General features: G+C 53.6%; 1 protein-coding gene across 2 annotated transcripts in view; it reads left to right on the forward strand.

Annotated features, from left to right (window-relative positions):
* The window catches only part of MEI1 (meiotic double-stranded break formation protein 1), a 74,942-nt gene that overhangs the window by 11,599 nt on the left and 42,892 nt on the right, over positions 1–20,451 (forward strand). For both annotated transcript variants that reach the window (XM_020982742.2, XM_020982744.2), the window contains exons 6-17: positions 226–429; positions 1,153–1,283; positions 3,437–3,551; positions 4,927–5,043; positions 6,810–6,909; positions 7,104–7,238; positions 8,830–8,968; positions 9,944–10,035; positions 10,245–10,386; positions 11,888–11,999; positions 12,667–12,727; positions 14,274–14,371. In XM_020982742.2, coding sequence (XP_020838401.1) covers positions 226–429; positions 1,153–1,283; positions 3,437–3,551; positions 4,927–5,043; positions 6,810–6,909; positions 7,104–7,238; positions 8,830–8,968; positions 9,944–10,035; positions 10,245–10,386; positions 11,888–11,999; positions 12,667–12,727; positions 14,274–14,371 — 1,446 coding nt within the window. The remainder of the gene's footprint in view (positions 1–225; positions 430–1,152; positions 1,284–3,436; positions 3,552–4,926; positions 5,044–6,809; positions 6,910–7,103; positions 7,239–8,829; positions 8,969–9,943; positions 10,036–10,244; positions 10,387–11,887; positions 12,000–12,666; positions 12,728–14,273; positions 14,372–20,451) is intronic.

Raw genomic sequence — 20,451 nt, forward strand, 5'->3', positions numbered from 1 at the left:
GCTTTCCTTCTGAGCTTTTAGAATATCAGTAATTTCCTCATCTGTAAAGTGGGCATAACAACACTCATCCCGCCTCCTTAGCACGGCTGTTGTGAGGCTCACCCTGGGTGAATGGTAGATAATAAATAGCAGGATGATGTTTTTTACGCGTGTGGGGCTTTGGGGTTCTACGTGGCGATCACGCCTGCCACCATCCGTGGTTCCTTTTGCTGTTTCCCTGGGCAGGTAACCTCGTAGAGCATCAGTTGAGGGGCCTGATGTACCCCGATGAGGCAGTGAAGGCTGCGGTCTGCTATCTGTATGGGAAGCTGTATTCCTCTCCCACTGTGGCAGAGAAACTGTCAGGCCATTTCAGGGAGAAGCTGTGTCCCCTCTTCCTGACGACGCTGGACAGCGCCCAGACAAAGGAGCTGCAGATTAACTGCATGGGTGAGGGGAAGAAGCCCGGGAGGCCAGAGAGCTCTCTGCCGTCAGCTACACGCGGGACTTTTGTAGGGCAAAGTCGCGGCTTCCTCGGGAGTGATCCTGGGCCCTTGAAGGCGGTGACAGAGGATAAGCTTTCCGAGGTCCTTTCGAGGTAGAAAGGCCTAGTGTCTGTCTTTGGGGACCAGCCTTGCTTAGTCGGGAGAAGCTCACCCCAAGACTGGGCGTCAGCAGCTGCCAAAGAGAGACCTCTCAAAGTTGAGGTGAACTCTGTTAGTGATGGGGTGACCACGTTATTGAAATTAGGGGTTTTCTGAAGCCGTGACACATAAGAGGGGGCGTCCAAAGAAAGCGAAGGAAAGGCTGTGGGACATCTGTCATCTTTTCCATTGGACTTGCCCTGGCGATCAGACATCAGCTCCGTTGGTGGGACAAGGTGGCACCTATTTCTGTGCCTTGAACATAGTAGGCACTTGGTTGAATTGAATTGAGGGGGAATAGACAGCTTGGGGGTTTATTCCTATACTGGAGGCCCAGGGAGACCCATTCACCCATTCATTCTTTCGGAAGTTTATGGAACGCCTGCTCCGCGCAAAGGAAGCGCTGTTCCCAGTGGGCTAGTGTAGAAAGCCAGGCAGAGTTTTCCTGGGTGGGGCTTGCTTCTGGGAGTTTTGCTAGCCAGCCTCTGTTTGTCTTCTCAAGTCGACGTTTTCCTCTTTATTTTCACAGGTTTACTGAGACAGCTCCTGAAATATGACCTCTTTGTGTCAGTTATAATGAGTACATCAAGGACAGCGGGGATTTCTGCAGATGCTGAGGTGCTACAGGAAGAAAACGCTCTGCCCTTAGTGCTTAAAAAGGTGATTCCTGTGCCGGGCTTGGGATTTCCTGGTCTGGACGGTCTCCTGTTCTCACTGTCACACAGACATGCACTGTGCTTGCTCACTAATTATGTTTGCTCTGGCCTTCTTGGCTGCCAGGTTCCGTCTGAGCACTCTCTTTTTCCAGGGAGAGACATGGGGGAGCTCAGGCTGGTGTCACTGAGATGTCTCAGGATCTGTCCAAGCATGTCGTCTCTGGACCTGTGTTCTGGAACTGCTAGTGGAGATTGGCATGAGGCACAAGTAGGGCATGGTGACCTTTGCCTGGACATAGAACACCCCACCCATGTTTTTTCAAGTTAAGATTTTCAGCCTGCTTGTACAAAAAGATTCTTATTTATTGCACCAAAATTATCCATTTTATCTTCTGTAGTGACTTCTTTTTTTGTATTTTATTTTGCCCAATTATATGTCAAGACAATTTTTTTCACATTTGTTTTCATAAGATTTTGGGTTCCAAATTTTTCTCCCTCCTCCCCTCCTTCCTGTCTTCCTAAAATGGTAGGCAATTTGACATAGGTTGTATATATGCAATTACGTCAAACATATTTCCATGTCAGTCACAGTTATGAAAGAAGAAACAGATCAAAAGGGGAAAACACACACACACACACAGTGAAAAAAGTCTGCTTCTATCAGCATTCAGAGTCCATCAGTTCTTTCTCTGGATGTGGATAGCTTTTTCCATTGTGAGTCTTTTGGAGCTGTCTTAGATCCTTGCATTGCTGAGAAGGGCTAAGTCTGTCAAACTCAGTCATCGCACAATGTTCTCCTGGTTCTGTTCACTCTACTCAGCATCAGTTCATGTGAGTCTTTCCGGGTTTTTTGAAATCTGCCACTCATCATTTCTTATGGAACAACAGTGTTCCATTATCATATGCCACAGCTTGTTCAGCCATTCCCTAACTGATTGGCATATCTTTAATTTCCAGTATTTTGCCTCCACGAATTGGGCTGCTGTAAATATGTTTGTATACGTGGGTCCTTTTCCTGTTTTTTATCTCTTGGGGTTATTGCTAGATCAAAAACAGTTTGGTGGCTCTTGGGGCATAATTCCAAATTTCTTTCCAGAATGGTTGGATCAGTTCACAGCCAACAGTGCATTAATGTCCCAATTTTGCCAAACCCCCTCCAACATTGATCATTTTCCTTCTTTGTCATATTAGCCAATCTGATAGGCGTGAAGTGGTACCTCAGAGTTGTTTTAATTTGCATTTCTCTCATCAAAAGTGATTTAGAGCTCTTCTTCTTATGCTTATAGATAGCTGTGGCTTATTCATCTGAAAACTGCCTGTTCCTATCCTCTGACCATTTATCAGTTGGGGAATGGCTTGTATTCTTATAAATTTGACTCAGTTCTCTATGTATTTGTTTGGCAGATGAGGTCTTTGTCAGAGACACGTGCTGTAAAGATTGTTTCCCAGCTTTCTGCTTTGCTTCTAATCCTGCTTGCCTTGGTTTTGTTTGTGCAAAAGCTTTTTAATTTAATATAATCAAAATGATCTGTTTTACATTTCTTGATACTCTCTGTCTCGTTTGGTCATGAATTCTTCCCTTCCCCATAGATCTAACAGGTAGCCTATTCCTTGGCCTTCTGATTTGCTTATGGTGTCACCCTTTATGTCTAAATCATGCACCCATTTTGATTTTATCTTGGTATATGTCAGAACCCTCCCTTGTCTGGCAAGTGCATTCTAGGTGCTGCTGCCACCTAAGTCACAGCGAAGGTTCAAAGCATCCTTTGGGGCTGGGGTGGAAACGACCTGATTTCTAGCCTCCTGGGGGATGGGGGCATTCTCCTGAGGCCCAAGGCCACGAGGGCAGGAGAGCCTTTCCCTTCCAGCTTTCCCCTGTTTGTGCCACCGCTGAGGCGTGGGCTGACATGCCCAGCTTCCTTTCTGAAGGTTCTGCTGATGTCCCTCTGATCTCCCATGAGATGCTATCGGCAATTTTAATTGCTTCTCTGGTGGCCCGTGGTAACAAGTTCGGTGGGTGGGGAGAGCGTGCCTCTCCTGCCATTTAATGTGGGGTGCTCTTCTTAGAAGCTTCTTTCCATTGGGAGCGGCCCCACGTCCTCCTAACCAGGGACTGGTGGTGATGCTGAGGCTTGCGCTCTCTGCCTTTTTGTCCAGCTGCTGCTGTCCAGAGATGAAACCTTGCAGGTGGCCAGCACCCAGTGCATGGCGGCCGTGCTGGTGCATTCGCCTGTGAAGTACGCCGCGGCCTTCATCCATGCGGACATTCCAGGTAGGGGGCCGGTCACCTTCTTTGTGTAGGATCCCTAGGCTCTGGTGATGGACAGGAGGGTAAGGTGGCGGCTGGCCTCCAGAGGAAGGCCTTGTTAGCGCTGTCCTGTGTGCTTTTCTAGCTGGGGGGGCTCTCACAGTGGAAGCCCCCTGGGGAGAGCCCAGAAACATCCTGCTTTCTGCTCCTGCTCCTTCACTGGCTTGTGTCATCTCCTCATCCCAAAGACTCGGTTTCCCGGGCTTTAGTGTGCCTCAGAGCTGGAAGGGCCCCTGGACATTGTCTGGTCCACCCTCCTTTATTTGATAGATGGGTAAACTGAGGCCCAGAAAGGGAAGGGACTCTATTGGGATCACATAGAAGATTAGAGGATTTTCAGGCAGCAGGGGTCAAACCCCTTAGATTGCCCGAAGGAGCGAAAAATGTAAAGCAGGAAGTGCTTTCAGGGGTCATTTGGAGGAGCTGCTTGTGGCTAGTGGGAAAGAGGGATGATGGGAAGACTTGGGTTTGAATCCTTTATCTGGTGTTTGCCGGCTGAGCCACCCTGGGCAAGTCACAGACTGCTCTGGGCCTCAGTTTCCTCATCTCTAAAATGGGGACAATAACAGCAGTCTTTACCCCACAGAGTTGTCGTGGGGCTCAGATGAGGCCAGGTAATGTCTGGGACGTATTTTACAAATGCTCCATGCACATATTATCTGGTATTGTCCTCACATCTCAGATCCAAAATACACCAGAATACAACAGGAGGCTTAGGCTGATGCTTGACCTGTCCAAGGTTGGCTGTACCTGAGTGGGGTAAATAGCAGAGGCAGGACCCATTTCTCCTCCCCCTCTAATTCCTTTAATCACTGGCCCCTTTTTATTTCACCTGGATAGAATAATCTGAATGTTAAAGTGCCATCTGGCCTCCAAAGGAGCTCATTAGAATAACAGGATAAAGCTTTCTTTTGGGTGCTGGAAGCCTTGACAGACAGCTGCTCCCCCAGAGGGGTAGTGGGGTGAGGGCCCCCTCCCCCTCCCCTAAAACAAACAGTGCCACCTTGGGCATGCTTCTAGGAGCACTCCCTGCCCTGGGCTCGGCCCATGTGCAGAAATGGGCTTTGAGAAGGGCCTGCAGGGCCTGTCCCAGGTGGCCTGGTTGAAGGGCCTGGCTCCTTTGGCTCAGCTGACGATGGGGATCAGGCCAGCTCTGTCTGGCCCTGGGAGGGAGAACAGCAGTGAGGGGCGGTGCTGCCTCGGGCGGGGAGGATCCCCCTCACTGATGAGCGCTCATCGGGGCAGTGCTGTTCTGGGCACAGCTCAGATGCAGTGCCTTCCTGAGATCCATCAGTGAAGGGCTGTCCTCCCCCTTGACTCGGCCCTGTCCCCTCTGCAGAGTTCCTGTTTGAGCGTCTCTCCTGCGCCAGCGAGGCCCTCCTCCGGGCCGCCTACAGCTGCTTGTTGCTTCTGACCGAAGAGCGTCTCTTCTTCTCCAAGTGTCATGCCGTGTACGGTGCGTGTCCGGGACCCCGCCTGTCTTCCTGGAGATTCCCTCTCACCTAAGCCTTCCTTTTGGAGGTTTCTAGGCCACGCCCTTCCTGCCTTGCTGCTCTGTCCAGGTCTTTGGGTACGTGGGCGGCTGAAGCAGCCCAGGGATGAAGGGTGCGGGGGCCCTAGGCCTGCAGCAGGAAGACTGGAGTTCAGATCTGGCTTTGTGACCTTGGGCAAGTCACGTCACCTCTGTCTGCCTCTGTTTCCTCCTCTGTCAAATGGGGAGCATAGGGTTGGTGCCAGGATGAAATCAGATAACGTATGTACAGCCTTTCACAAACTTTGAAGTACTGTCTGTATTAACTGGTCTCCCTGCCTCCAGGCCCTTCTCTGTTCCTCACCCTCAGTAAGTACCCCTCTGTGGAAGGGAACTCCACCAGTGGTGTTGCTGTGGGCCTACACCCTCTAGACCAGATGAGCAGCTTAGGGAGGGCCCTCAGTTGGCCGTGGGGCAGAAGTAGTGAGACAGTGGCCGTGGGGGACTTCCCAGTCAAGCCAGCAGACATTAAGTACCGGCTCTTTGCCAGGCACTGTGCTAAGCTCTGGGGATACAAAAGGGGGCGAAGAGCCGTCCCTGCCTCTACAGAACTCCCGATCTACGGGGAGAGGCAGCAGGCCTGTGTCATCCGTGCAAATGACGTACGTGATGGACACGTGGAGGGGGAGGGCCAGGCTCTAGCGTGGGGAAGGGGACGCGGGAGGACGCGGGGGACCCCAGAGCCAAGAGATGGGATGGTGATGAGGCTGGAAGGTGGGAAGAACGCTGAACACCATCCAGAGGATTTTATACTTGATCCTGGGGCTGAGGTGGGGGTGGGGGTGAGTGTGTGTATGGGGGGGGGGGTGGGAGTGAGTGGGGGTTCACTTTCTTCTCCATCACCGCCATCCCTGCCCTGCCTGGCAGCTGCAGGTGTTTGCCCTTTGGGGGGGGGTGTCTCTCGCTCTCCCATGACCCCCCAGGTTGTCTGGAGTGTTTGCCTTGAGGCTCAGGTCGTGAAGCTTGTCCCAGGCCCTGGCTCTGTCCTCTGGGAGGTGGGTGCCTCTTGCCTCCCTCACACCCTCAGAGATCAAGTTGTCGGTGAGAGTCCCTGGAGAGGGAGCTGCCTCTCTGGGCCTCGGTTTCCTCATCTGTAAAAGGGGTTGGACGACCTCCATGGGTCCTTCCCACGCTTTGATTCGCAGCTGGCAGGGTCCTGAGAGGAGCCCCTCTGGCCTGGCCCCCCTCATTTAGAAGGCGGGCACCTGTGGCCCAGAAGAGCTGTTCCCAGAGTTGGCTAGGCCGCTCACAGAGAAGTGCCCATGCGGCTTTTAGGTTCCCACATGTTGCAGCTTCACAAAGGCTTTGGGATACTAGGCCTAACACTGGAAGCAGCCTCTGGGGGCCTGTCCTGTCTGATCCCCTCGTTTACAGAGGAGGAAAGTAGGGCCCAGAGAAGGCATGGTCACACATGGGGTGAGATTTGAACCCGGGCCCTCTGACTGCAGAGCCAATCCTGCTTCCCCTGTTCGAGGTGGCTGCTTTGGCCCTAGGCCTTGCACACAATCGGTGCCTCGTCAGTGTTGGTTGAATTGACTTGGTTGCCCAGGTAAGTTCATTCTTATGAAAACACCCCGTCCCTCCTTGCTCATGGCTCTCTCTTTTTGGAGGGTGGTGAAGGGAAGGCTGCCTGGGGCAGGGAGCAGCTGGGACTGGGCCGCCCCCTCTGGAACTTGTCCACCCCAATGCAGGGATCGAGGCCCTGGTGCGGAGCCTGAAGGGGATCCTGCAACTGAACAGCCCAGAGCTCCTCAAGCAGGGTCTGATGCTCTTCACAGAGATTCTGAAGAGGTGAGGGCAGAGGGCAGAGGGCAGGCACGGCTGGGCCGAGAGGGCACAGGGGCAGAGGTCAGAGGGCAGCCTCGGCTGGGCTGAGGGAGGACAGGGAGGTCAGAGGGTGGCCACGGCTGGGCAGAGGAGGGCCAGGCAGAGCGAGGATTGGGAAATGGCTTCAGATAAGCCGCTGGACCTCTGCTACTTCCCAGGCAGCCAGAAGAGATCCAGCTTTTCACAAACTCGGCCACCTGCAGAGACGCCAGCGGGGTCCTCCGGGAGGCTGTCAGCAACCCTGTCCTGGAGGTTGTGGCCGAGGCGGTCAGGGCTGTGGCAGCCTTTTTCAGGTGAGGGGCTGAGACGGGGAGCTTCCCCTGCAATGTGTGAGTCCGGCGTCGCCGGTCATCTTTGGCTCTCCCCCGGCCACTTGGGTTGGCCCTTGAGCTTTCCTGCTGACCTCCGGACTGGGGCAGTTAGAGGGAGGCAGTTTGTCTCAGGCTAAAACTTGTGAGCCCAGGCAGCCTTGTGAGGTCATAACTCACATTTCTAGAGTACTCAAAGCTAGCAGCCCTATTAGGGGGTGAGCTCCCTGTCAGGTGAGGTGTTCAAGCAAAGGCTGGATGCTCAGCCCATTGCCTGGAGTCCTATAGCAAGGATTCAGATTCGTTTGTACTCGACCAATCAGGTCCTTTCCAATCTGTAAAATTCCTGGTTACTTTGATGGATCAAGTGAGACAGTAGTGCTGTGGAAATGATGAGGATAGACCTGATGCTTCCTTGACGTGGGAATTCCCTTCATCAGTGCAGATCACACTCCCTCTGCTCCTTGTGCCTACGAGAGCGGCCCAGTCCAGTGGACGCCATTCTCTTGTCTTTCAGTGGTCTTGGGGTGTCACTGTCCGCGTTTGGCCATCTGGGGTCATTCTGTTCACCACAGGGTGAGAAGGTCCTACATCTGTTTCATGGGGATAGTGCTTCCCCCATAGGTGGGTGAGGGTGCGGGCCTGCATGCCATGGGGGTGACAGGGCCCAGGCTCACCTGCCTCTCCCCAAAGAGAGTGGCTTTGTGTTTAAACTGAAGTGCACACTGCACTTTCTTAGAGGAGAGCTTGTCCTGACCTATGTGAAATGTTATGCTCAATTTGAGTCAAATTGTAGTTTCTTTAGTCAGATGAGCAAAAGTAGTGCCCTTTAGGGCTGATTATTCAATGAATAGTTGGCTCCTAAAAACAGGGCCCAGCATGCCCTGATGAAATGTGCTGCCTGCCCGTGTTGGGGGATTTGGCGGTTCTCTGTTGGCATGGGGGAGCACAGGACAGCACAGAAGATGGGGGGCTGTACACCCCGGCAGAGAGGAAGAAAGCAAGAGTGAGGATTCTCCCCTGTCATCCCCAGAACTCGGCACAGTGCCTCGTACGCAGTAAGCAATTACTACATGCTTGGGGCTTGACTGATGGGCGATTCAGACCCAGCAGTCCTAAGAACATAGAATGTGAGAGTTGGGAGGCTCCGACCCCCTCGTTTCACAGGTGAGGAGACCAAGGCCTGGAAGGGGCAGTCACCCAGGCAGGAAGTAGCCGATCTCACTTTCTGGCAGGCCAAAGCCTATGTCCCAGAGCTTTCCCCAAGGCCACCTGTCCTCTGAAATGAGGAGCTTCCTTTTCACTGACTCCCTCAGGTAGCAGGACCCACCTGTGCTTTTTGCAGGACAGGCTTCGCTGGTCCAGGAGTCAGGCTCTGTGCAGGTCCTTCTCCATCCTCAGGACAAAAGGCACCCGCCCACCTGTGAGACTGGCCTCCTTTGGCTTCATGCACATTCAGAGGCCAGAGTGCGGCCAGCAGGGCTGTGGGTGTCCCTTAGTGGGCATCTAATTCCAATCCAAACTTGAACCCCACGGGGCGCGTTGCCTACACCTGCTTTCCTCTCGCCCTCCACAGGAAGCACCACCTGAGTTCGCCGCCAGTGCCGTATGGAGAGCTTCAGGCCTTGGTCCAAGCCCTGCTGGACCGCTGTGCTGACCTGTCGCCACCTGTGAGCCAGAGGCCTCTCCCTAGCTGTGGCCTGCTTCTCCCAGGGGTAATAGTCGCAGAGATGGCCAGAGAGCTAACACGCAATGACTGCTGCTCCCTGATGGGCATGGGCAGCGAGGAGCTGGAGGAGCTGGGGGAAATGCCAGGTTACATGGAACCACCCTTGCCTTCAGGGAATTCTACTCTGATGGAGGGTAGAGCGCACACAGCGATAGGGACATTTGCGTGTTTATAGTGGCCAAAGATGTAGAGCTGGAGGAGCCTCAGATGAACCGGTTCATCCCTCTCCCTGACCCACTCCAGTTACAGTGGAGGAAACAGACTAACCCCGGTCCCCTTGGGCCTCCAGCTCCTCTTCTACTCTGCAGTGCCCACCCCCACTGTGACCCTGTGTGCCTCATCCCCCCAGCATCCTCCCCCTCCAAGAGCTCCTCTGTTGGCCTGGGGGAGCTCGTGAAGTAGAGCAGAAGAGCAGCCATTATGACCTGGCTAGCTTCATCAGATTACCTCCTCGGATCCTCACGGCAATCCTGGGAGCGAGGGGCTGCTATTATCCCCATTTGACAGAAGAAGAAACTGAAGAAAAGTGTTGAGTCCCTTGCCCAGGGTCCCAGAGCTAGTGAGTGCCCGAGGTCAGATTGGCACCCAGGCCTTCCCAACTCAAGGCTCGGTGCTTGGTGAGAAGGGCACTGTCCCAGGGGAGGAAGGCTGGGTGTGGCTCCAGGCCCAACTGTCCCACTTGGTCACATCCCATCTCCCTGCATCTCCCAAGCACCCACGTGACCTAGAGTGAGGGCCCCAAGTGTGGCATCCTGGAGCTTTGAGCCAGAAGGGCCTGGGGGCCGCTGAGCCCAAACGCTCCCTTCACAGATGAGCAGACCGAGGCCCAGAGAGGCTACAGAGGGAATAAGCAGTGAGCCAGGATTGGAAATAGGACCTCTGACTCCTAGTCCAACATTCCTTCTCTCTCAGCAGGCCCCTTCCTCTAAGTCTCATGGGAGCACATATCTCATTCTTCCAGGGCCACCCACCAAACCGAGGTCCCAGCCGAGCTGTTCTGCAGCAGAGAGACATCCTTTGGGGTGCCCTTGAGGGCTTCCAAAATGCCTGCAGGTGAGGGGCCTCATGTTGTGTGTGACAAATAGCTCTGCTAGGTGACATTTCTGTGTCTCAAAGCTCATTCCTCCTGGAGGGGATGTAATCAGCATCCGTGGAGGGACCACGCGTCTTTGGAAGGGTGGAATAAGCCACTGTGGTTTGTGTTCTCAAACACAAACTGGTCTTGCACAAAGGGCAGGGCTTTGCTGCTTTCTGTTTCCCAGGCTGGCCATAGAGTTTCGGAACGAGCCCTCGGCCTGGGAGAACCCCTTCACGGCTCCCAGCACTGAGAAAGAAGACACACTGGAGACGTTCTCTGAGTTCCTGCTGAGTGCCTGTGATTCCCTCTGCATTCCTACTGTGATGGTAGGATGGCTGGGGGATGACACGGTTGGGGTGAGGGGACCGGGGGCCAAGGTAGAGGAGGGCCGGGAGAGTAAGGGGCAGTGGTCTGGCCGCCAGGGTCAGGAGACTGGCAAATGGCGGCTGGGCCACAGACGTGGCACTGCTGCTGGGCCGGGGCCCATTCTCCCATAGGGTCTCGGGCGAGGGGCATTAGGGCCATCTTCCTGTTTCTTCTAATGATTTCCATTGTGTCTTCTGGTTTGTATCTGGGATTTAGTAGTGCGAGGAACTCCTGGTGTGAGAACTCCTTCCAGTGGAGCATGCACCTCCCACAGTTTCTAGCCTTGGGTCGGGGCCCTGCCCCAGGTGGCACAGCCAGCAGGAGGCCGAGGCCGTCTAGGAGCCAGGTGTCCCTGCCCCCTGGGCCAGTTCTCCATCCACTAAGCCACATGGCTTCTCTCTGCTTCAAGACTTAAAGCACCTGGGAACAGAGAGGGGAGGATGAGGACAATGGGGTGGTGTCTCTGGAAGGTGCTCAGTGGGCTGGCTCTTTGGCCCAGGAGGTCAAGAGCCTGAACAATGTTCTAATAGACAGTCTGGCAAATACAAATATATCCAGCCCCCCACCCCCGGGGAAAAGCAACTCTGCAGGCAGGTCAGGAAGATAAGAGCTACCAGCAGGAAGCTTGGAAAGCAGACAGGGAGACAGACCCAGGAGTGCCCAGCCAAAGCCCCACAGCTGCTTTTAAATTCTTCTTGGCCAAAAGGCCCCCCCGCTGGTCCCCACATCCAGCCCTGGGGGGCAATCATCCCAAATGGCCCCAGGTGGTCCTGGACTACATCGGTCCCCAAGGGCGGGGTGGGCCTGGTGTGGAGGGGAAGAGGGGGGTAACTCCTGCCCCGCCCCAGTTCCAGCAGAGTTCTGGCCCACAGTGACCTTGAGCAATACCTGAGTGGAGTCTGTCTGGAAGCACCGCCCCTGATTTTGGTGGATAATTATTTGATGAAGAGTGCCTTCTTTAATAAAAGGACTCACCCCAGGGCTCCTCTGGGCCTGAGCTTCCCCTGTTCCTCTGGCCTGCCGCTGATTCTTTTTGCTTCATTGGCACAACTTTTAAGAAATAGAGCTGTTGCCTGAAGGGGAGGCCTGTGCTGCCCTGGGGCTCTGCTGGCAGGGGGAAGCGCTGTCTGGGTTGACTTCGGGCACAGGCAGAGTCCCCGGGGGGAGAGAAGCTCACACTCGGTTAGTTCAGTGAGCCGGGCTGGTTGGCAGCAGTGAGGCCTGACTGTGTGGGGTACCCTGTGGAACCAGTCTAGAAGGAGGATTATTCCATTGCTGGTGTCTTTCTCCTTCCCCCTGGGATTCCAGGGTCCCCCAAAGCTCAGCTGTAGAGCCTGGGCCCTAGGGTGACTCTGGCCAGGAATGATGTGTGTTTGCTGACTCTGTATGGCTGCACCTTCGGGGACAGCCTTTGGGGTTGACGGCTCTCTCCCTCCTCTCTCCTCTCTCCCCTGCTTACAGAGGCATTCTGAACAGGCCACGCAGCCCGCTCTCATGGAGATTTTCCTCTCAGTCCTCAGCAGCTTGTTCATAATTGTACCCCACATGAAGGAGAAGTTCTCCAAGAAGCTGGGTAGGGAGCCCTGGGGCCCTGGGCCAGCTTGGGGGACTGTCCTCTGCCTGGCTCTGGATGAGCTCAGCTCAAAGGGCTATTCATTTAGGAAACTGCCCCCGACAGGATGGAAAGAAGCTTGGTCATGTTCTCCTCTGGTAGTTCCTTGCCAAAGTTCACAGGCTCCCACTTGTAGGGCTGGCTGGGACCCATGACCTACCTCATTTGGAGATGAGGAAGCTAAGGGGGAAGCCATCTTCCTCCCCAGAGTACAGAATGGAGAGAGCCTGGCAAAGCTGCTGTAGCTTAGGAAGTGTTAGGGGTTCTAGTTGGTACTGACACAGTGATTTGGGTCTGGGTCACCAAGCTAAGACGGCGACTTTCACTGGAACCAGGGCAGCATGTATGAGTGTGGAGAATGCCCCTTCCTCAAGAGAATTCAGAGACAGAAGCAGAAGAGTGGATTTCCCTGCTGTCCCCTGCAATCTGGAGCAAGTTAGCAGCCCCTGCGTATCTCTAATGAGGACCCAGGCTCTAGTGGACCAAGAGGGCCAGGAAGCCATAAGGGGCAGGTGCACTTTGCCTCATCTACCAGGATGTGGTTGAAGGGATAGTGGAGGAGGTTTTGAAAACCCATCACTTTGAGAGCCTGTCATTGAAACAGAGTTCATTTCCTCTGCTCCTCCAGCCTCGTCCTCCTTCATCAGACTGAGCCTGGAGCTGAAGGCCCGGTTCTGCTGTGGACAGAGGTAGGCGAGGCCCCAGGGCTTCCAGAGGCCTGGGGCAGGGAGGAGAGGGAGCATGTCCTGGTCCAGCCTGATGGCCAGCCAGAGGGGCAGGGATTTCCCGTTGATGGGGGCAGTTGGCATGCATGTGGTGTTGGATGCATCCGGATGAGGTGCGTCTCCCAGGGCAGCAGGCGGAGGTCATCATGCTGACGTTTCCCAGCTGCCAGCCCTTGGGCCTTTGTTGCTTCAAACCGTATTTTCATAAGTCAGCAAGCCCTCTACTTCCAAAGGTCCTTGCTTCTTAAAGCAGCCTCTGGGTACAGTGTATACTCCTAGAATCCCTGCTGCTGGGCAGGCTAAGATGAGGCTTGTGCATCATCTGAGCTGTCCTGTGCTAAGCCAGGTGTCTGTACTACGGCGGGCACCAACCTAGTGAGCCCTAGGGAGTGGCTGGCCAGCATTCTGCCCAAGGATGGGTCAGAAGCAGAGCAGGCCAAAGCTCCCATGCTTATCAGCCCTGGAATTGGGCCCATGAGTGGCTGCTGTCTTCCCAGTCTCAAAAAAAAAAAAATCAACTAAACAAAAAATCGAACCAGCCAGCCTCAAAAATGGATGCTTCCATATCCATCCCTTTCTTGTAGGGTTCTGTTCGTCTTGCCTTGTCCCTGGGGCCTGGTCTCAGGAACCCACCAGACCCAGCTGTGAGGTAGATAACCCCACGCCCGCCCACACCTGTGGGAAGGCAAAGTAGGAGCTCACATGTTTGGTTAAGCTGCCACTGAGCAGTGGGTTCCACAGCTACAAGGAGGAATGTTTTCTTGCAGCAGGTGGTGGGATGATTGAGGGGGAGACAGAGGTTGCTGCTTTAGCTCCCATCTCATTAAACTCCTAACAGCCCGTCTGCCGGCCTTTTATGAGCTGGTACCCGCCTCTGTACTTACAGAATGGTTTTCAGGATGCCCACTGTATTTTGGGCCATTCAGAGGCTATGAGGTTAGCCTCGTTAGCAGCCCCTGAGCTGTAGTTGACAGCGCAGGCATGGTAGAGGGAACCCTGCACGTGGAGTAGGCCAGGTGTCACTTATTTGAGGTTAAGCCTTTTGTCCTCTGCTTGGCCTCAGCCCCATTCTTGCCCCTAACCAGGGCACAACCTCCCTGATGGAAGCAGACTGTCCTTGGAGGAAGGCAGAGGCTGCGAGGGGTTTAGGGCTCGTTGAGGGGGAAGGGAGAGCTTAGTGGGTCCCCAGAGGGATGTGATGTACATGCGAAAGGTGTGAACAGAAGCCCCCCAGCACCGTATTAGGGAATGACCTCCAAGAAGCTTGATCCTGGCTGTCATCCAAAGAATGGTAAGAAGCTGGACAGAGGGAGAGCTTTGGAGAGGAGGAGGAGGAGGAGGAGGAGGAGAGCCGGCCAAAGCCCTGCTCGGTCCTCTTACTGTCTGCGGGCCAATGTGCTTTTCTCTGCAGGGATCTCTAAAAGGTGTCCCCTGTGTCTGGGGGGCAGCTGAACTAAGGACTCTCAGACTCTCTCTCTCATTTTCTCTCTCTCTCTCTTCTCCCGTGAAGTCACCTAGCCCTGAATCAGGCTTGTTCCAGCTTCCTCTGCTCCCTGTGCCTCAACCTCTTTTCAGCTTTGGAGGAGACAAGACCACCACCCAGAGAGGGTAAGATGCACGAGGGTGCCCTTGGGCAGTGAACTTCCTTAGAGGTGTGAACACCAAAGGCAGGGAGTCGGCCCAGCAGATGCGCACCCGCATCGGGATTCCCAGAGAGCTCCAGGACCAACGTTTGCCCCCATTTGCCCCTCATGATCTCGCCTCAACCCCGCCTCTAACCGTTTCAGCCTTTTAGTGAGTCTGCCTCAATCCTTAATAAGGGGAGGACGTGCTCCCCCAGTCAGTAAAGAAAGTGATGCTCAGACAGGCTCCCTGACTGGCCTGTTACTGGGTTTAAAGCAAGGGGGTACAAAGGCAAAACAGAACCAGCCCTGGAACACAGTAGGTGCTTAATAAATGGCCACTGACTAGAGATGACAGTAGTTACACAGCTGGGTAAAAATAAGGTAATTTGAGGAGAGAGAAAACATCAATAACTGGGAGTGATCAAGAAAGGCTTCATAGAGGAGGAGGTGAAACCTTGAAGGAGGCTAAAGATTCTGAGAGGCAGTGAAGAGAAGGGAGGAATGACAGGCGTGAGGGATGGCTTGTGCCACTATGGAAGGCTGGAGATGGAATGCTGAGGTGGGGGGGTCAGAGCGTGGAGTCCATTTGGGAGAGAACACAGTGTGCAGAGGGCATTGATATGATAATACACTGGAAAGGTAGGTGTGTTGGAACCAGATAGACCTGTGAAAATAATAACAGCCACGGGGCAGGATGTCTGGTGAGTTCTTGTGGTCCATTCAGACGGTCACTGGGTAGTTAAATACCTCCAGGTTATGCTGCCGTGTTCCCAGACAGCCTTGGTAACTGACAGCTCCTGATCTGATGGTGGGCTTTCTTTCCACTAAAGTCGACTGCTGAGAATAACACAGAACTGGCCCTAGGCATGGACGTATGGATGAATGAAGTGTCTACTTTGTGCCAAGTATTGGGGGTACAAATACAAAATCAATACAGTCCCTTCTTTCAAAGAGCTCACCTTCTCCTGAAGGGAGACAGTGCATGCAGGAGGGTGCAGGTGACAAGGTCTGGGTGTCCATGTTGGCAGCTCAGATGGTAATGCTCTTGGATGGGGAGGGCGCAGTAGCTGGGTGGATGGCAAGGCCCAGTGGTCTGCCATCTTCTGGGAAGGGTTATCGCTGGTGACTCCCTGCTCATCCCAGCCATGTAAGCAAGGAACTGTTGGGAAGGAGGAAGTAGGTCTGAGGGTCAGAGTGGACCCAGCCTCCTTTAGAGATGAGTTTCGACACAGCATCATCTTCCAGCACCACACCAGAGGTTTCCATCCCTGCACAAGAAAGGCGTCATCATTCAGCTGTCACAGCAAGGGTGCAGCTATGAAGGCCTTTGTTTGTTTTTACCATAAGAAAACCTCTGATTTGGCCACCCATGTGTATACCATGCTTTTCCTTAAGAGTTGCGGGGGGAGCAGCTAGGTGATGCGGTGGATGGAGCACTGGCCCTGGAGTCAGGAGGACCTGAGTTCAAATCCAGCTTCAGATACATAACACTTACTAGCTGTGTGACCCTGGGCAAGTCACTTAACCTCAATTGCCTCATCAGAAAACAACCAAAAAAAGTTGTGTGTGGGGGCTCATCCATTTGAGGGAGCCTGGAGTGAGCTGTCTAGAAAAGATCCCATTTCTAGAGAATGTTCCAGAGCCTCCATTGCTGCTGGCACATCTGGCAGGTCTGTTCCTGGCCTCCCTGGAGCTGGCGCAGTCCCCCTGGAGGGGGATGGCGTGCCCTCAGAGGAACCTTCCAGCTCTGAACATCTGTGACTGTCTCTGACCGTACTTCCCGATGGCCTAGCTCTTGTCTGGGCACCGTGCCCAGTAGCAGGGTCATCTTCACAGGTTTGTGTGGCTCCATGATGCACCAGCCTTTCTTCCCTTCTATCGCCCTGTCCTCTTCACATGCTTTATTGCAAAATGCAGTTCTCAGACTCGTGGTACAAAATGTGGCATGATAGCAACGTAACTGAGTATTTCTGTGAAATCTGCTCCTGTCCACAGTGAGAAAAAATCAGGCCACCGTACACTGATAGAGAAGAAACTCTCTGTGGTTGTTTAGTCGTTTTGCAGTCATGCGCGACTCTCCGTGGCCCCGTTGGGGTTTTCTTGGCCCAGATCCTGGAGTGGCTTGCCATTTCCTCCCCCAGCTCGTTTGATAGGTGAGGAAACCGAGGCAAACAGGGTGAAGTGACTTGCCCAGAGTCACAGAGGTAGTAGGTGTCTGAGGCCAGATTTGAACTCGGGAAGATGAGTCCTCCTGGCTCCAGGCCTTGTGCTCTATCCACGGCTCCACCCGGCTGCCCAGAAGAGCCTCTAAAACTCATTAACCATGGTGGAAAATTACCAGGGCACTAACTAGCCCGAAGGCATCACCAGACCTCACAATGGCCAGACCGTGTCCAAAAAGCTGCCATGCATATATCCTTCTCCCTAATTCCAGTAAGACGCTATGCCCCTGCTGAGGCCAGCTTTATGCTGAGGCATAAATCCACTCTTCCCAAGCTCCAGCCACAATATCTGAGATCCAGGGGAGTAGAGACCCTGGTAACTGGGTAATTGAGGCCAGGATACAACTTGTCTCCTTTTTTAGAGATGCTAAAAAGAGATGTCCCTGCTTATGACTGGAGTACCTAATGAACCCCTTACTAATATTCATTATGCTCCTTCTTGCAAAGCCGGTGTCTCCTTATTTAATGACATCATGTGTACAAAGCAGCATGTCGGGTTGGGGGGGTCTACGGGACAAATGTAGGCAGAGGTCTCCTCTGGCAAGCCGTGGCCTTCAGCAGGGACCCCTCCCCATCTTCCCCTTGAGGCAGGGGACCCGAGAATGGGCAGAAGCCTCCATTCTTCCTGGGTGCTTAGGTGTGCCTCTCTGACTGCAGGGATGGGATCTTGGCTCAGTGCACATGACGCACTGCTTGTATTGAGGCCCCTTTGTCTACCCCCACATCGGCCACGTCCCTGGAATACCTCCCATGTGACTTTTACACTAATCCTCCCTTGTAGGGGTAACCTCCCATTGCTGAATGTGGGTGCCAAAAGGCCCCTTCCTTTCTTGGCCTGACTCCAGGAAGTGTAATTAACCGAAGCCCCAGTGTCTGGGTCCTTATCTTTTTCCCATTTGGATGGGGTCCCCAGCTGTCTCGCTTCAACACTGTCCCCTCCTCCCCATCCACAGGGCCTCTGGCCTAGTGTACCTTGTCACCTTTCACCTGTACTCTAGGAGCAGCCTTCTGAGCTACCAGCTCTTCACCCCTTCCCTCTGCAGTTTGTTCTGCACTCAGCTGTCAAAGTCTGGTCACGTGAGTCTCCAGCTCCAGAAACCTCCAGGGCTTCCTGTGTCCCCAGGATAAAATACCAAGGCCTCAGCGTGGCATTTCATGCCTCCACAGCCTGGCTTTAGCCTACCTTCCCAGGCTTATTGTCCATGGCTCCCTGGTCGCCTTTGGTGCAGTCAGTCCAGCTCCTTTGTGCTTCCCCTAAGTAGGCATTGTGTTTCCCACCTCTGTGCCTTTGCACAGACTGTCCTTCATGCCGGGTGGGCATTCCCCCCTTACCGCTGCCCCTTAAAAGACCCTCCCCTACCAGGTGCAATAGTGAACGTCCCCACCGCCTCCTCCTCCAGTCATCCTGTGTGCACATATGTGAATGTTGTTCCCTTGGTAGGATGTCTGCCCCTTGAAGGGAGGCACTTTTTCGTTTGGTCTTTCTGGCTGGCTTCAGCACGGCTGCCCTGCACCCTTTAGGGGTTGGTATCAGTGCTTGGTGGGTCAAATTGACTTCGTTGACATTGGCAGAGGCCTGCTTCTTCCTTTCCCATTCTCGTCCCAGTCACTTCCCGGACCAGAACCATTGCCTCATCCTCAGGACTCAAGACTTGGGGAGGAAACTGTCACCTTGGGGATTCTTGTCTGCACTGTCCAACCTGGTAGTCAGGGCACCAGAGTGGAAGAACAACCCATGATGAGCTTGCCGCCCCCACAGGCTGGGAATCTGGGACCCTGATTCTGGGGTCATATGGACCAGGGTCCATTCTAGGGGCTTGACCTCAGGGTCAGCTTCTCTCCTTAGTCCGTTGCTACCACCTAGATTAATCCATGAAAGTCTCCACCGCCACGGTGTGTCCGTGTTTGTGGTTGTTGCTCGGTTGTTTTCAGTCATGTCCAACTCCTTGTGACCTCTCTTGAGGTTTTCTTGGCAAAGATACTGGAATGGTTTCCCATGTCCTTTTCCAGCTCATTTACAGAAGAGCAAACTGAGGCAAACAGGGTTCAGTGACTTGCCCAGGGTCACACAGCTAGTGAGTGTCTGAGGTTGGATTTGAACTCAGGAAGTCATCTTCCTGATTTCAGGCCCAGCATTCTATCCACTGCGCCACCTAGCTATCCTGTGTTCATGTTTAGGCTGTCCCAAATGTAGGTGTCAGGGTTGCCAAATCCTGCATAGGCCCGATAGACAGCCAGAGCCCTAACATTCATGCAGATTCAGGGAGGGGGTGGACAGAGCAGTGGTGGCATTGTATCAGTTCACACTGGTCATGGAAGACCAGGGCCGAGACGATAGACGGCATGGTGGGTGTGTGTGAGGCAGCCAGCATGTGTGACTAGGCCACTCTTGTGGTCCCCACTTGTAGCCAAACTGGCAAAGGGAAAGACCTGTGTCTGTTGTGTAACTGGGGCTGTCAGACAAGCCCTAGGGACATGGGGTGGTTGTTGAACCGGCCCCCTGTCGAAAAAACTCCCTGAACTGTGTCTGAGTAGCCTGGTCATCAGAGATCTGCCTTGAGGAAAAGACTGACCCCTCCTGCTAGAGAAGGTGTCATGTGCAGCCCCAGCATGCCAGAGGGCTAGGAGAAGAAAAACCCAAGCCCAGCAACCGTCCCTCTGGCACCCTGTGGGGGTGGAGGATTGGGTTTTCTGGGCCTCAGTTTCATCATCTGGAAAATGGAGATAGTGATACCTGTAATGCCTACCTTATGGTGCGAGCAAGTGATTTGTGAGAATCACAAAAGGCAAAGCACCTAAAATCACCACGTGAGTGGTTAGAGGTTAGTGATGGTGATTGTTAGTTGGAATTCTGAGAAATAGAAGCTTCCTGGCTCACACTTTACCTCCTTGGCTTCCTGTTCTCTTGCTCATCCCAACACCATCACTTAACCCTTGGCCTACCTGCCTCTCACCCTAAACCTAACCTTGTCTCTCCCCTTGTGCTTAACCATCCCCATCCGACTGCTGCCCATACCTTAGCAGGACAGTCTCCTCTGGCCTCCATTTACTTCCTGCAAGGACCGGCTCTACTCCTGTTTTCTCTGTGATGCTGTCCTGACTACTCACCATCGTAATTTCTGGACTTCCCAACTCTTGTTACAGAGCCAGAAGTACTTGGAAGTCATCCAGTCCTGTTTATACCGATTGGGAACCGGCTCTGTGCCCTTCCCAACAAATAATCATTCAGCCTCTTCTTGAAGGCCTCCAGGATGGGGAACTCAGTACCTTAAAGTATCTGAACATTTCTCATAGTGGAGAAGATGTTACACTTTTTCTGCTTGACCCCGGAGGGTTGGACTCAGAGGATCAAATGTGGTGGAGAAGGAGGAGAGTGTTGCGGAGAGAGGCAGGTCTGGGCTTTCTCTAAAGAAAACCTTCCCGAATGAGATCAGCTGCTCTAAAGCCTCCTTCCTCAGGCAGCCCATTCCCTTTTAGACACTTCTCTGCCCCTTCTTGGGATGCCCTTGACTCCTGTGTGGGCCCTGCCCATAGCTCTGCGTAGGCACTCCCACCTTTTCAGACACAGCCCTTGTTTACATAAGGTTTTTGCGTAGGGTTCCCTTCACGCCCTGATGCAGGGGATGATTGAGCAAATCATGCTGGGGAGGTGAGGGTCTATCTTGCCTCAGAGACCTTTCCTTTTCTGAGGGAATATCTAGTGTACTGACGCTGCAGAGGTGAAAGGTCAGACTCTCGGTTGTCCCCTGCTTTTAAATATTATCTCCTTTCCTGAATCTCCAGCCCCAGCACGGACCTCCAAGGTCCTGCGTGGGCCTAACTAGAACTCTCGTCCACAGCT

The sequence above is a fragment of the Phascolarctos cinereus genome, unplaced genomic scaffold, assembly GCF_003287225.1.
Source record: "Phascolarctos cinereus isolate Bilbo 61053 unplaced genomic scaffold, phaCin_HiC Scaffold_1;HRSCAF=81, whole genome shotgun sequence".
Taxonomy (NCBI): Eukaryota; Metazoa; Chordata; class Mammalia; order Diprotodontia; family Phascolarctidae; genus Phascolarctos; species Phascolarctos cinereus.